Below are 16443 nucleotides of genomic sequence, written 5' to 3'. Positions count from 1 at the left end.
CCCCATCCCACCCTACAAGGCAGAGACAAACCTCATCACCTCTCCAGGAGCAGGTGTAGTTTTCACAATATCTGACTCATACCTCACAGCTTCGCTTTTCACTTTGTTTTAATTTCTGATATATATAAAATTTTTATTTTTGGAGACTGTCCTGGAACTCCCCATATAAACCGGCTGGCCTTGAACTTAGAGATCTGCCTGCCTTTGCCTCCTGAGTGCTGAGATTAAAGGCATGCACAACTACCATGCAGCTTTTTTTTTTTTAATACTTTCTTGAGAACTCAGTTATACTTGATATTTTCTTTTTGCTTTTGAAAAAATTATTACATTTTACATTTATTTTATTTAGTATTTATATGTACGTACAGCCCAGGCACATAAGAAGAGGTCAGAAGACAATTTTTGGGACTTGGTTTTCTCCTTCCACCATGTGAGTCCCAGAGACTGAATTCAAGTCAACAGGCTTAGAGGTAAGTACTTTTCTCCTGATCCCACTGGCCCCAAAATTTGATACTTTTTTATTTTTATTTTATTGTTTTTGAAACAGAGTCTCACTACATAGCCTTAGCTGTCCTGGAACTCACTCTGCAGACCAGGCTGGTGTGAACTCATAGAGATCTGCCTGTCTCTACCTTCCAAGTGCTGGGACTAAAGATGTGTACCACAACACCTTGGTGACATTTTTTTAAAAAAAGACATTTCACTGAGATTTCTTGGTGATACAAACAAGAGAATTTTAATAATAATCTAGCTCACTGTTTTGCTAGAACTGAAATTTATTCATAATGAAATCTTAATTTGGAAGACTGAGTCTAGAGCTAGAGAGATGGCTTAGCAGTTAAGATAACTGGCTACTCTTCCAAAGAATCTGGGTTTGATTCCCAGAGTCCACATGGCGGCTCACAGTCATCTCTAACTCTAGTTTCAGGGGATCTGGCATCCACCTTTGGCCTATACAGGTATCAGGCACAGGCACACATGGCATACACGGAATACATGCAGGCAAAACACCCACAAACATAAAATAATAATAATCATCATAATCATAATAGTCATAAAAACTAGAAAGAAAGAAACAAAAACCCCGAGTCTACATCCTTTTCAGACCAGCTGGATCACTTTATATTAGGAATCCTGAGTAACAGATCAGCAAATGGATCTGAGTATCCTTTATTGGTTACCAGTGGGTAGCAGGAAGTTCTTTCTCATGAAGTAGAAAAAAATATCAAAAAGATACAAAATAGGAGACTTACCAGGCTGGGCTTGATGCCTACACTTTCAGCCGCTTCAAATGCCAATAAGAGGTTCCTTTTCTGTATTAAAAGACAAAGACAATGGGTGAGAGAGGAGCCAGCCCCGACACCCTACAGATTGCTCACTATGAGCAAACAAGTCACGCCATGTCAACCAGCTCTGTCTCAGGAAGGAAAGGTTAGCAGTTTACGACTGCCACTGTGGAAAATGTCATCGACTGACTGCTGTGGATTATGCTCATTGTTAATAAAAAGCTGATTGGGTGACAGCTGGGCAGGAAGAGATTGATCTTGAGAGCCAGAGTAGGAGAATTCTGGGAAGAGGAAGGGCAGAGTCAAGAGAGATGCCAGCCAGCTGCAGAGCAAGCAGGATATGTAGAAAACGAGGCAACAAGCCATGAGCCATGTGGCAAAGCATAAATAGAAATATGGGTTAATTTAAATGTAAGTTAGCTAATAACAAGCCTGAGCTGTTGGCTGAGCATATATAATTCATATTCAGCCTCTGAGTTGCCTATTTGGGGACCAGGTGGTCGGGACAGGAAACGTCCGATTACACATAGCAGCCCAACGTGCGGCATGTACATCCACATAAAGCCCGAGAATGCTTAAGAAAAGGGTTCTAGACACCTAAAAAATGGAGCCGGCAGCAGCTTCATAGTTCATGTCTCTTATTCAGGCTGCAGTATAGAGACTTGTCCCCTGGCTGCAGCAGGCAGGCTTGAGCTGCAGCACGACTAACTCTTGCAGTCTCACACAGGCCACAGTACAGACAGGTATCTCTCAGCTGTAGCAGCATCCTGATGGGCTACTCCTGAGTTGGCTCCAGAGAGTAGCACCTAGCCCTAATCCATCTTTTGTTTAGCAGCTACCCTTTGTTTCTCTTGTCGCCCTATGTGAATCTTGTCTGAGTTTCCCAAGGATACAAAGCCCATGCAAAACTTGGTTTGGAAATCCAGAAAACTGTGGTACCTGATGAATTAAGAAATTTGCATTTGGCATTGTATTTTTGGAAGCTTCTTTCAGGTTGTTTTGAACATATGGAAATGAACTGGCTAAAATGTAAATATGGAGAAAAATAAAAATGCCCGGGGTGTAGGGAAAGTGCTTCAGTCCTTAGAGGCTAGATCCCCTGTAGCTACGAAAGACTAGATTCATTCTTAAGGTGCTTCTGAACTCACACACCCATGCTGCCACAACTGAACCCCAACTCATAGCTTGAAGAAGGACCGAGGAGCTGGCCATCTTAAGAACTGGAAGGAAGCACCCTCAGGGTAAGGAGCAACGATGTATGCAGTTATTAAAATGCCCGTTAAAAGGAAATGGCGTGAACGGGAAGGAAAAACAGCTTACAGAGCTTTTGGTAATAATTAAACGGCATTGCCATTGGTTTCAGGCAGCTCGTCATATTCACTTAAAACCGAAGGTATGGAAGCAAGTGTTGAGAGCTTTGAGGGGAGCTCATCAAAAAGGAGAGCCCATAGTGTTAAAAATTTGGTCTTTATGTAATTTAATATCAAATGCTCTGCAGCTGTTGCAGTGTGAGGAATCGCTGGAAGCTGTATCTGAAGTAGAACGGGAAAATAAAAGGGAAGACAGGCTAGAAACTGTCAGTCAGCAGAGGAGAATGTTCCTTCACAGATAAATAGGAAGGCTGTTTCAAAGGACAATAAAACTGAGGAAAGCCAGGACACTGGAGACGACTTTCCTCCTTCTTCATCAGATGAAACAGATTTAGAAGAAAGGCTGAAAGGTTAACTGCACGTTAAATACAAGAGCTCCTGAGGCAAAAAATAAAAAAGGGAAACTTCCCAGTAAAGAAAAGGGAAAGCAAAGAAAATAAAAGAGAAAATCTTCTCAATAGTAAAGAGGGAAGGAAAGGAAATAAAAGGAAATTTCTCGATGGAAAAGGGAGAAATGTTTAATCAAGAAAAAAAAGGATTTTCCCAGTAAAAAGGGGAAAATATTGAAACTAGGCCTAAAGATGAAAAGGCCCCATAAAAGAAAATAAACGAAAGAAAAAAGCCTCTTCCCAGAAATAGAGGAAGGAAAGCTCTTTCCAATGTAAGAAATTGAGGATAGCTAAAACTGAACTCTTTCACCGACCTGCCTACCAGCACAGAGCGGCAGCATCTGAATTATGAAGAATCGACAGACACGTGGGCTCACGGCTGCAGCCTGAACAAGCCCAGCAAGCCCAGAGCTTAGAATTGTGTTGTCTGCTTAACTTTGGTTCAAATGTTTTCTACTTTTCCCTCAGAGCGGGAACAACTCAATACTAAAGATCCTTGCATGGGAAACTTTTTGTTTTTCCCTAGTGGTGAGAATAACTCATTATTAGTAGTCCCTTCATGGGAGAAAGAGGAAGTCTAAAAAGGCCCAACTTCTGGTGAAGAACGGTTGTGGTTGGGACATGAAATGCTAAGTTGATGCTGTTTGAATTTCCAGAGATATTAATCATTCATTGTATAGAGGGTGTTCTCTTCTTTTGATTGTCTAATCAATATTTGGATGAATGTTTGATTTTCATGGTAGATAAACTAAAGGAACAGGATTCATAATTTAAAACTATATATTGGGTATGCTCTTGTCTGTTTATCAGTACTGAGAATTTGGCTCTGTTCTTCAAGTTACTTTCTAAAAATTCTTGGTTAAATTCTATAAAAATGTAACACCTGAAACAGAACAGATTGTTAGGTTAATAGATAATATGGTTACTAAGATGAAAACTCATGGAGAGTGATCTCTTGCTGAAGGAGAGCTTATAAAATTATTTTTCCACTAAATAAAATACAGATAAATTGTTTGATCCACACTGTTAATAATTGGCAAGTTGCATTAATATGTTACTTAGGATCTATGAAAAAGTATCCTCTTTTTAAGATTTTATAAAAATACTCCAGAGTATTGCCTAAAAGTTACCTTTTAAATCCTATAGAGACTGTTTTAATGCCTTTATAGATGGCATATGTAAAAAGGACCATGGAAATAGAAGCTGGTGATAGAATTGCTCAATTATTATTGCTTCCATAAAATATCTTGAAGGCAAAGTGGCCCTATATGTAGACCTAGAGGATTTGGAAGTACAGGAAAAAAGGTGTTTTGGCAAACAGTTATCAATGATGAATGGCCTAAATGAAAAGTAAAATTAAATGGGACTGAGATTGAAGGATTATTGGATTCTGATACTGATGTATCTATCACTTCACAAGAATCCTGAGATCCCAACTGGCCTTTACAAGAAGTCTCCACTCAATTTGTAGGCATGCTTGTTAAACAGAAGGGGGATATGAGGACTTCAGGGATAGACTGTATAATACTTTACTAAGCTACTGAAAAAACTGGATTGTGGAAAACTGCTAAATTGAGTCAGGACATGTATTATAAATCTTTTAACATCAAAACAGTCCAGGGACAGTGCTGTGGGATGTCTTTCTGTATACTGTGACTATGTGTTGCTCTGATTGGTTGATAAATAAAGCTGCATTGGCCTATAGCAGGGCAGGATGGAGCCAGATGGGAACATCCAAGAGAGAGTGAGAAGAAAAGAGAGTAGGATGCCAGCAGACCGGTAATGCCACGGCTATGTTGACTCATCGAAATGGGCTAATTTAAGATGAAAGAGTGAGCTAGCAAGAAGCCTGCCATAGGTCATACAGTTTATAAATAACATTAAGCTTCTGAATGATTCTGGGGCCTAGGTGGGACCAGGGAAACCTTCCGGCTACAGGAAAGTGCTAAGTTAGGGTTGAGGTTATGCTTATGTTTCCACAGGAGATAACAAATTGTGGATACCATCAAAAGTGATAAAAATCCGGCATGAGTAAGAGACATCTCCAAGATGCTGTAGATGTAGAGATGCCTCTGCCAAAGTCCAGACACAGGATTCCTTTGGAGCAGACAACTAAGCCCCCAACCTGGGGACTGCTTGAGAGTTTGTGTGACAAAGGGGATGTTTCGAATGACTCACAAGCCTTTAAATGCTACAAACTTATTTCTTGTCATACTTTCCGTGGTAATGGTGCAGGTAAAAGACATGGATCGTAATTATTGGGCTTTTATCCCCAATTCTCCAGTTAACTTAGCAGTAAGTTGGGAAGATATGGATATTCCTGTAGTGGTTAATGAATCTTCTTGGCTACCTTGGCCCTTATGACAACTGAGGTCCTGCTAAGCCAATGGAGGAGGGTAAAGTGATTGGCAATCACATTGGTGGAGTACAAGGAATTTCTATTTGATTGGGAAATGGAATTTAATGCCTAAATATAACCTCTCAAGTATGGCTATCCACAGTCCATATTACCCAAGATTATTGTAGTAAGTTTTATATGCTTCATGTATCTGGTTTTAAATGACAGAGATTAATGCTACTAGTTCCATAAATCTACCGTTCTGTGAGATGAGGGTTATCAACAAGGACTCTGACTGGGTGCACTGGCAGCAGTGTAAGAGTGAGAGGCCTTGAGTGCTAATTAATACCTCCCAAGGGGACGTCACTGACTGGAGTCCTTATGGCTCCTCTCAAGGAAAATATTCTCACTCAGAGTTAAGATGGAAATGGTATAATTTGAATGGAACTATGGAAATCAGTACTTCTGTTAGTGAACCTATTCTTTTATGGCATGTGTACCATTACCTTACTTGCTACTAAAAGGGTCTGTACAATGGCACCATATTCATTACAGCATCACTTGTAATGATGTACCCTTCATACCTGTGTTAATTCAAGTATGTTTTTAAATTTAACCTTTGAAAGTTCATATATTCTTAGAACAAGGCCAGCAGTCTGGGTACTAGTGAAATTGTCAAAGCCATGGCAAGACTCTCCTGTGATGATCCTGGTACAAAATCTCTCTGGCTGGACTGGTTGTTGCAGTAATTATGGGAATCATTGCATTGAAGGTTACAACAGCAACAGCTGGAGTAGCACTTCATAAAGAAATCCAAACTGCTGAATTCATTAGAGACTGGCATAGGCATTAGAAGAAGTTTGGAATGAACTAAATAAGATTGGTAAAGAGGTAGTAAATGAATTAGCTGAGTTAAGGTAAGCTGTTGTATTGTTAGGGAATCAGTTAGAAATTTTGAAAGAGCAGATAAAATTACAGTGTGTGATTGGAATGTCTCTTATTGTATTACACCCTCAAGATTTAATGATAGCAAGTATGTTTGGGATAAAGTTAAGATGCATTTAATGGGTTACCTTAATTCTTCTCAAATAGTTTATGATTTACAGAAAGAAATTAAAGAAACTTTTGCAAAAATGTTACCTGGTACGACAGGAATGGACATTATGGAAAGTCTAGCAGATACCACAGCCTCATTCAATCCAAAGATCACTTTAATAGATTTCTATCCTGGCAGGTATTGCCTTGTTCTAGCAATAGTGATTTTACTGGCTTTAAAATGTGCTTTGGTATACTTACATAATATTCTAAGACAGATAGATAGAAAAAAAAGGCTGTGTATGCTGTGAAGCTGCATAACATTCAAGATAATTAATTTTTGTATGAAGGAAAGGAGGTTCTGTAGCAGCATTCCTGCTGGACTACTCCTGGGCTGGCTCCAGAGAGTAGCACCTAGCTCTAATCCATCTTTTGTTTAGCAGCTACCCTTTGTTTCTCTTGTCGCCCTATGTGAATCTTGTCTGAGAGTTTCCCAAGGATACAAAGCCTATGCAAAACTTGGTTTGGGAACATGGAAAACTGTAGTACCTGATGAATTAAGAAATTTGCATTTGGTGTTGTATTTTTGGAAGCTTCTTTCAGGCTGTTTTGAACATATTGGAAATGAACTGGCTAAAATGTAAATATGGAGAAAAATAAAAAATGCCTGGGGTGAAGGGAAAGCGCTTCAGTCCTTAGAGGCTGAGTAGGCTAGATTTATTTATTTTTTAATTTTATTATTATTTTTTATTCACATGTATTGGTGTTTTGCCTGTATGTATGTCTGTGTATGGTGTTGGATCCTCTGGAACTAGAGTTGCAGACAGTTGTGAGCTACCATGTAAGTGCTGGGAATTAAATCCAGGGTCTTCTGGAAGAGCAGCCAGTGCTCTTAAATGCTGAGCCATCTCTGCAACCCTATAGGTTCATTCTAAAGGTCCCTCTGAGTGTTTATTCAATGGACCTGCGTGTGGCAGATTTAGGGTTTTTGCTCATACAGACAAAAAAGATTGAGGCTATAGAGAGGAATCAGGCAAAAGAAACCTCTAAATGGGTTACAGTGTGTTTAAAAATATATGTAGGCTTGAGGGAGAAAAGAAAAAGCGTAAAGAAAGTCATTAAAAAAGAAATAGAGTAATAAAAAATATTATAAGCCACAAAAACACGGAAAATACACAGAGTCTGGATTATGTATATTATTGTGTTGTCTTTAAAATTTTTGGCTGCTAAAAGATTTTGGATTATGAAAACTGCTATATTAAACCAACCTATATATTTTAAAATTATCTTGACTTCAAATTTTAAGTCAAAAGATATGTCACTTTGGGGAAGAGTTTATGCTTTTGTTTCCACAGGAAATGACAGTCTTTGGATTCATTCTGGGTTTAAGAAAAATCAGGTTTGATCAAGGAAGACCCCCTGAAAAATCTCCGATGGGAACTGATGGCCCAGATGATCCAATGTCTCAGAGCACTTCTGCTGCAGTTTCCTCTGAGTTCTGCATCCAGACCAGCTTCAAGGCTGCTGCTGAGATGATCCAGCCTCACAGAATACTCCAGTCAGGACTCAACTATAATCCCAATTTTCTCAGGGTCCCCAAAAGATTACCAGTACCCTCAATCAACAGGAAGTAGTCTAGAAAACTACATCCACAAAAACAGAATATAGATATTTGTCATCACTGAGGGAGGTTGGTTACAAATTGTTATTGGTCATAGTCAAAAAGAGGCTAAACAAAAGAGTTAAATTCTGAGATCTCTTTCTAAAAGAGGAAAGGGGATATGATATAGAAATAAGATAAAAGGGAAGATTATTGAATCTACTTTAATCCAAGAAATAACTATTAATCTTTAATATTTTTGTATTAGTATGGATTTTGGTTTATTGATACAAATATAAAGTTAATTTCGTTATACTGTATGCATATTTCTACTCTTGTTTAGGGTATTATGTTTATATAGTTCATTTAAAAATGTAATATATAATTAATCAATATAGATTAATAGTCATCTGTAATAGCAAACTTATAGTCACGTTAAGTATGTTTTCAAGGTCATACAGAGATATATTTCAGATAGATAAGCAATCCTCAAACATTCAAAGACCTATAGAACATAGCATTTAAAATGTTTTAAGAACTTAGACTTTTCTTGACAGTGAGACACATCAGCTCCTGGCAGCACCAATTACTTCAAAGAGAATGATGGGCATCAAAGAAACTCCATATGGAGTTTGTTTTCTTTATGGCTAAAGTTAGCCATGTGGGCAAAGAAACTGCCCTTGCCTCAATTACTGACAGTTACTGTCCAAACTGGACCAGCAGGACATAAGAAAGGCGACTGCTGAACTTTGCCAAGACAAGGTATGTCAGTCTTTCAAAATTTCCTGCTTCACAGGAAAGTCTGTCAGATACATGAGGCCTATAGGTCAGAGTTGGATGCCCCAACATTACAGAGGAACTTTGGGTGACTGTCCAGGCAGCCTGATGCCCTTCTCATTAGGTAACATTTCACCCTTCTGGGGTCTTTCACAGAGTTGAAGACTAGATAGTTATAGGTATAGATTTTCTTAGTTATGATAAAGATAAATTAGATATGAAACTTTAGACTCACCAAGATAGAGCAGATAATAGAGTATTTTCTCTAATTTTGTCAAATAGAAATGGATTGGATATTGTTACTGTAATTCTTACTTAATAAGTGTTTTTGTTGTACATAATTTTACTATGCTAAGGTTAAAACCTTCCTTTTTAATTTAACAAAAGGGGGAAATGCTGTAGATTATGCTCATTGTTAATAGAAAGCTGACTGGGTGATAGCTGGGCAGGAAGAGACTGAGCTCAAGAGCCAGACTAGGAGACTTCTGGGAAGAGGAAGGGCAGAGCCAGGAGAGATGCCAGCTGCAGAGCAAGTAGGACTATGTCACAAATCGTAATCAAACTGGGTATGGCACTGATGCACTTCTTACTAAGGCTAGAGGATTATGAGTTTGAGGCCAGCCAGGGCTGCATAGTGAGACCTAGTCCTAATCAAATGATCAAAGTCATACATGAAGGTAGTTACATAGAACCAAATGAGAAACTGTTTCCTCCCCAATCCTAGTCTTGAAAACTAGGATTTTTAGTTTGTCTTTATTTCCTCTAGTGATCTCTTGGTGACTGTAATCTTCTTACACCACTGTTTCTTTTTAAAATTTACTTCTGTGTGAGTGTACTCACACCATGGTGAGCCTATGGAGGTCAGCGGACACCTTGTTGAAATTTAGTCCCAATCTTTCTTCTAAGGTTTGTTTTTCCCTATAGTTTGTGCTGGCTCCTGGCTTCTCTTATTGAGAGAACTGTCCCTCATCATCTGGTTTTTGTTTTTGTTGCTTTCATTCTGCTGCTTGTGTGAAATTCCTAACTCCTTGTAGCCTGCTGCTTTTCTGTCTTCACATGGAGGGTCTGCCTCAGATTTGGACAGGATGTCCTCGTATCCCTTCTCACCTTCTCCTTTTCAAACTCTGGATCTGTTAGTCATTACTGAAATCTTTCTACCACCAGAACTCTCCAGAACTTCTTATCAATTGTAGGACTATATCCCATCTTTTTGAAGTACATTCTTGAGAAAGGCTATAGAGAAGAAACATTGTCCAGATGCATTCATACAGAAAAATCCTCTTTCTACCATCATGCTTGGTTAAGAGAATTCTTGGACAGGGAATTCTAGGTTGAAAATAATTTTCCCTTAGAACATGAAATAGCACCATTCCCCGGAGTCACTGAGCCCTAGTTTGGGCTTTGTTCCCAGATTCTTCTTGGCTATTCTCTGACATCTCTTTGTACAGATAATCTCAATTACTTGTCATGTCATCCTGCCTCAAGAGTTCATATGAAAGTCATTAAGTTTTAGAAATTTAACTAGATGGTCTAAGTACCAGTGAGAAGCATGTTCACACTTTATTTCCTATGTATAATTTTGCAATTTGATACATTTAGTTTTTATTTTTCTTCCCCAGTACTGGGGACTGAATCCAGGCCTTATGCATGCTAGGCAAGCACTTTATTACAGTCATATTTAAATTTTATACATAAGCTGGGCATGCATTTGTGGCCCCAGATATGTAAGAGGCTAAGGGAAGAGGATCACTGGAATCCAGGAGTTCAGGTCTTTTTCTATTTTCTATTTTTCCATTTTCCCATGGTCTTCACTATGCACCGTCTAAACATCTGGCCCTGGACCAAACGGTTTGGCTTGACATTGGAGTCATCTTGCTGATGTATAAACGCTGTCAGAGGAAAAGCAGACATGTCTATGCATGCTTTCTTCCAGCCTGTGGTGCAACCTTGGGAAGGGGCTGATCTCTGGTGATACTGCCCAGTCCACCATCCTTCTTTTTTGACACTTAGAGAGACTGATGGACAAGAAGTGGAAACCTCACCCTTGCTTCTGTGATGCTGCTCTGTTTGCTGAGCAGAAGTGAGCAAATGGATCCTTCCAGTCCACACGGTTGCTAATGGAACTTTTGTTCTTATTTTAGAGTCTCTTTTGTTAGGCCAGTTTTTAGGTGACATTGTGCAGGAAGCTGAGACACAAACAGTTTTTATGGCTCATGAGATTGTAATGCCAAACTGGCTCCTAAAAAGGCACACCATTTTCAGCTCCAATAATCATGCTCTTTTTTTCCTTCTGTATCCTTACCTGCCAAATGTGTCAAGATAAACACTTTTTTTTTTTTTTAGTTTGTATTATTGGGTTACTAATAAGGTCTAAGGAGAAGGCATTTCTAAACCAAATATTTTAATTAGAATTCTGCTAAGACCCTCTTGTAGGATTCAAATGAAAGTATATTTTCTAAGAAATTGAACACAGAATAAACAGTCTGTACTGGAAAACTGCCTCAAAGAGCTCTAAAACATCATAACATGGAACATGATAGAGGTGATTTTTTTTGTTGTTTATAAAAATGATTTTGCTCATTTTGATGGAGGCAGGGCACCAGTGACCAGGGGTCATCATCCTAATGCCTTTCCACTATGCACTGTTGTGGTTGCTGTGCTGAGGCTAGAGAACAGAAGAGCACACACCCAATGAAGAGGCTGGGGAGGAGGGCCAAGGTCTTCAGGCTGTGAGCTCTGGCTCTGTCATACAGGTGGTGACAGAGTGAGAGGCCATTCTTCAGTGTTTGCCCTGTGTGTAGGGTAGTGTGAGCCTGGACCTACTAGTTCAGGACAATCTGTTCCTATCTGAGGCAGAACTTGGTCCCCAGCTTGGCTGGTAGGACCGTACTGGTGTAGCATCTTTCTGCAAGTAGGTGGGAGAAAAGATTTGACTCATATTCATATTCAATTTCAGGTACTAACATAATCAATCTCTACTCTATAACCTGACTCTTGCCTGCATGGAAGAGCTTCATAGGCAGACATCTGAAGAATGTATTTCTAATGAAAACAAGATACCTCATCTAAACCTTCAATCTACTGTAATATACACCCTGTGATTGAATATCCCTTCAATACCACACAAGGTGTTCTTGTTTATTTGAGACAGTCTCATGTAAGCCCAGGCTGGCCTTGACCTTACTGTGTAGCTAAGGACAGCACTGAACTCTTGATCTTCTTGCCTCTGCCTCCCAAGTGCTGGGTTCATAGGCATGCACCACTGTGTCCAGTTCTTATTTTTAATTCTGAGCTAATTAATTTTCTGTGGTGCTGGGGATAAAATCCAGGCCCTCATCTATGCTAAGTACAGGCTCTACCACTGAGCCCAGATCCTTTATCATATAATTTTTACATTTCAATTTTAACAGATTTTTACAAACATTATATTTCCCTTTGTGCCCTTTTGGATAGTTGTGTATTCCACAAAGTACAACCAACCAACCAACAACCCATTCACACTGAGTACACAAGACCACAGGGCAGAGTCTTAACCTGTTCACTCATCCAAAAGGCTCTGTAGTAGTTACGCTCCCTTTGAGGCCCAACCTCAAACACACCTCTTCAGGGAAAACCTGCCCAGTGGTACTGTCACCTCAGGGAAATTACCCTCATTAAAAGCTCCACGCATGCTCAATTGATGCTGCATCAATGGGCTTCTAATGACACATGGTTTTGACAATCCTCCTCAGTAATGATGGATCTGGCCTCTCTCAGTGTACCCCACCCCTACTCTTGACATCCTGAGTTGTAACCATAGCTTCTCCACTTAGAGTAGAGCTAGCAGCCAATGCTTCTCCACTTGGGGTGCAGCCAGGGTGGGGCCAGATATTCCTTCAGGGAGTAGTGGACCAGGGGTAACTGAGAGTCCTAGGTGCCAGAACTCAAACTCAACTGGAGCTGATAGGGGAGCTGTGGAGTCAAACAGATCGGAACATGACACCACTGGCACTTCTTGATGACATCAGCAAAGACCCAGAAGAAGAAATCAACCAGATGTACGGGAAACAGGGGCCCCTGCCCTATAAGGACAACAGAAAGAAGAATGCTACTACCAGCCTACCCTGATGCACATCTGTAGGAGGCCACTGGGCAGCTGGCAGGGTGCCTGATGTGGGAGTCTCCGGGATCCAGAGCGAGACAGGGGTTTTGGTCACCAGGAAGCAATGTTCATGATACAAAGTGTGAGAGCAAACACTCACAGGCCCATTATTTTCCAACATATCTGAATTGAATGGAGGACAGAGAATCAGGCCTGCTGACTACAGATAAACATCACTTTCAGGAAGACTCGGGTTTTAGAATGTGTATGGCCATTTTAGGAAGAGCTGCTGATTACTTTGAAATTTGTTATGCTCACTATTTACATAATTATTTTTGTAACATCACACCAGAAAGGAAAGGAGTGGAAAATCAAGAGAGTGGGGAAGGATGACTCCTGGGTCACAGTCAGATGCCCTGCTGTGCCCCTGGCCTCTGATGGCTGATGGTCCTCACTCTGCTCCCCTCTAGTTCCCTCTGCTGGGTCAGCTCTGTGCTTCTACTGTGCTGAGGGCAGGGCTTGAGTGTGTCCCAGAAGGTTCAGGTGCTGAAAGCTCAGCCAGCAGCATATGTGTTAAGTAATGGAACCTTTGGGATGCGGAGGCAAAGCAGGTGACTGGAAATCTTACTCTGAAGAGATCAATGCAGGTCTCATGGGATGCTGATTACTTCCTGTGAGAGCAAATTATTTTAAAAGAGCAAAGCTGGCGTCTGAACCTCTCTGGCTTCCCGCCTCTAGTCACTCGCTCTTCCACACATGGTCTCACTGCTGTAAGGCACCCACTATGAGATCCTCATGAGACTGCCTCGATTTTGGATTTTCAGCTTTCAAAGCTCTAAATAAATTTTTTTTTTTAACAACATATACAGTCTCAGGTATTTTGCTATACCTTTGAGAGTTGCTTAAGTCCCCCTTAAGATCAGGGGGACTGGCTAACTTTCAGTCTCACAGCTTCTGATACCATCTATATCTACCCTTCCAACATTACTGAGCAAACTCAGAACACTGCTCCATCTCAAGAAGTCCTGCCATATAACACAAATCTTCACGGATTCCTCCTCCATCCATTTGTCTAGCTCTGACTTCCCATCTGAACTCCAGCTTTGCAGTTTGCCTGCCTAACACAACACTTGAATCATTCTAGACATCTCAGCCTTAACATGATACACTTATTTTTTTCTCCTAAACATTACATGATCTTACTCAGCTTGTTTCACAATTTATAAAGCACCCCACATGGAAATGTTTTGAAAAAATTATGTTTCAGTGCTAGAGATTAAACTCAGGATTTGACACATGCTGGATTAATAATGTTCTGCCATTAGCCACACCACCAGTCCTGTACGATACTCTGGGATTTTTTTTTTCTTTTGGTGCTAACTTGGCTGTGTCTGGTATCCAAATATTTAGTCAAACATTCTTTCTTTCAAATGTTTCTTACATTTATTTATCTATTTAGAGAGTGTGTGTATGTGCGAGTACTCACATGTGGAGATTACAGGACACTTGTGGAAGTTGCTTCTCTCCCTCCACCACTTGGGTCCCGATTATTAAACCCAGGTTGTCAAGCTTGGGAGCAAGTGTCTACCTGCTGAACCATCTTGCCACCCCTCAGGCATTTAAAGGATGAGATTAGGTGAGACTTGGTGGCACACGCCTTTGACCCAGCACACAGGAGCCTAAGCCAGGCAGATCTCTGTGAGTTCAAGGCCAGCCTGGGCTACCTAGTTAGGTGGACTTCTCATAAAGCAAATGACTCTCTGGAATGTGGGTGAGTCTAGTCCAGTCACCTTAATAGAAAAAAGATGGACCTCCTTTAAGAGAAGGGAATTCTGCTACCTGCTCCTAGCTCCACTCTCGGCACTGGAAGAGACTTTGAAAAATGAAGGTCACAGCTAAACCAGTGTTTTCTGTAGAAAGCAGGAGATAGGATCTGATCAGTAACCACAGCAAATGGATTCACTGTTTTTCTTGGTAACAAATGCACTGAGAAGGGTGGCTGAAACATTTGCTGAGTGAGGGTAGTCACATTCTGTCCCCTGTGCCCTTCCTGATGTCTATGTTAGCTCTATTAAGCCCCCCACTGTCTGTCAGTGTTCTATTGCTGTGAAGACACTATGATCACAGTAACTCTTATAAAGGAAATCTTTTTGTAGTTTTTGAGGCAGTGTTTGTCTGTGTAGCTCTGGCTGTCCTGGATCTCTCTTTGTAGACCAGGCTGGCCTTGAATTCAGAGATTCACCTGCCTCTGCCTCCCAAGTGATGGGATTAAGGGCATGTGCCACCATACCTCGCTAAAGGAAAACATTTAATTGAGGCTGGCTTACAGTTTCAGAGGTTTAGTCCATTATCATGATGGTGTTACATGGTGGCATGCAGGCAGACATGGTGCTGGAGAAGGAGCTGAGTTCTACATCTTGATCCATAGGCAACAAGAAGTAAACTGTTCTATACTGAGTACAGCTTGAGCATAGGCGATCTCAAAGCCCATCCCCACAGTGACACACTTCCTCCAACAAGGCCATACCTACTCCAACAAAGTCATCCTCCTAACAGTTTGAGGGTCATTTTCTTTCAAGCTACCACACCTACCCTCCCAGTTATACACTGACACAGAAGTTCTGGTGGCTCTCCCAGAGGAGAAGTGGGGTGGCACAGACAGTGACTTACTTTCTCCTGACTGTTCAGCTCCTGGTATGGGATGTGGGCAGGCAGGTAGGTATGGAGCAGAGCACAGAGGGCAAGCCCATCACTCCAGCTGCTGCTGAAATTGGTGATATCAATGTTCTGTGGAGAGAGAAAAGCCAGTGTTAACCCACGCTGCATTGTCAAGGACACAAGCAAGACAATGTGCTACAGGTGTCTACCTTTACATTTGGGTAAGGCAACATAATACACTTGATTTTTTTTTTTTTTTTTAGTGTATTTAACTTTGGTAGTAGGAATGGCCTGCTGTGGTCCACATCCATTTACAGGAATATGTGTAGGGAAGATGAGACAATGGGGAATTCTTGCTTAACCCCTAGGGGAGCCATTAAAGCCTTATATAAATCTTGCTTCAAATTACTCCCCAGATGAACTTTGTATATCCAGCATTTTCCATACTTATCGGCCAAGGGAGCAATCATCACAATCACCACCACCACCACCACCACCACCACCACCACCACCACCACCACCACCATCACCACCACCACCACCACCACCATCACCACCACCACCACTACCACCATCACCACCACCACCACTATCATTACCACTACCATCAGCACCACCATTACTACCATTATTACCATTACCATTACCACCACCACCACCATTATGACCTTCACCATTATCATTACCACCACCATCACTATCATCACCATTATTACCATCACTATCATCATAACTACATATAACCCAACAACATGCAGACCAGACAAAACATGACCATGGAGCCCAAGCTACAATTGTTTCTGTTCTATATTCCCTTCCTTAACTAGAGAAGCTTCTTAGGGGCAAGAGAAGCCTCAGGCTCAACAGTCCCCCTGCCAACACAGAGAACTAGCAAGAATCATTCCTCTG

General features: G+C 40.8%; 1 protein-coding gene across 6 annotated transcripts in view; it reads right to left on the bottom strand.

Moving 5' to 3' along the window:
• Positions 1-16443, bottom strand: part of Specc1 (sperm antigen with calponin homology and coiled-coil domains 1) — a 274206-nt gene that overhangs the window by 9180 nt on the left and 248583 nt on the right. For all 6 annotated transcript variants that reach the window (XM_036196411.1, XM_036196412.1, XM_036196413.1 and 3 more), the window contains 2 exons: positions 15547-15663; positions 1254-1313 (listed from right to left, as the gene is read on the bottom strand). In XM_036196411.1, the coding sequence (XP_036052304.1) occupies positions 1254-1313; positions 15547-15663 (177 nt within the window). The remainder of the gene's footprint in view (positions 1-1253; positions 1314-15546; positions 15664-16443) is intronic.

The sequence above is a fragment of the Onychomys torridus genome, chromosome 8 (assembly GCF_903995425.1).
Source record: "Onychomys torridus chromosome 8, mOncTor1.1, whole genome shotgun sequence".
Lineage (NCBI taxonomy): Eukaryota > Metazoa > Chordata > Mammalia > Rodentia > Cricetidae > Onychomys > Onychomys torridus.
This window is presented reverse-complemented; position numbering and strand designations above follow the sequence as displayed.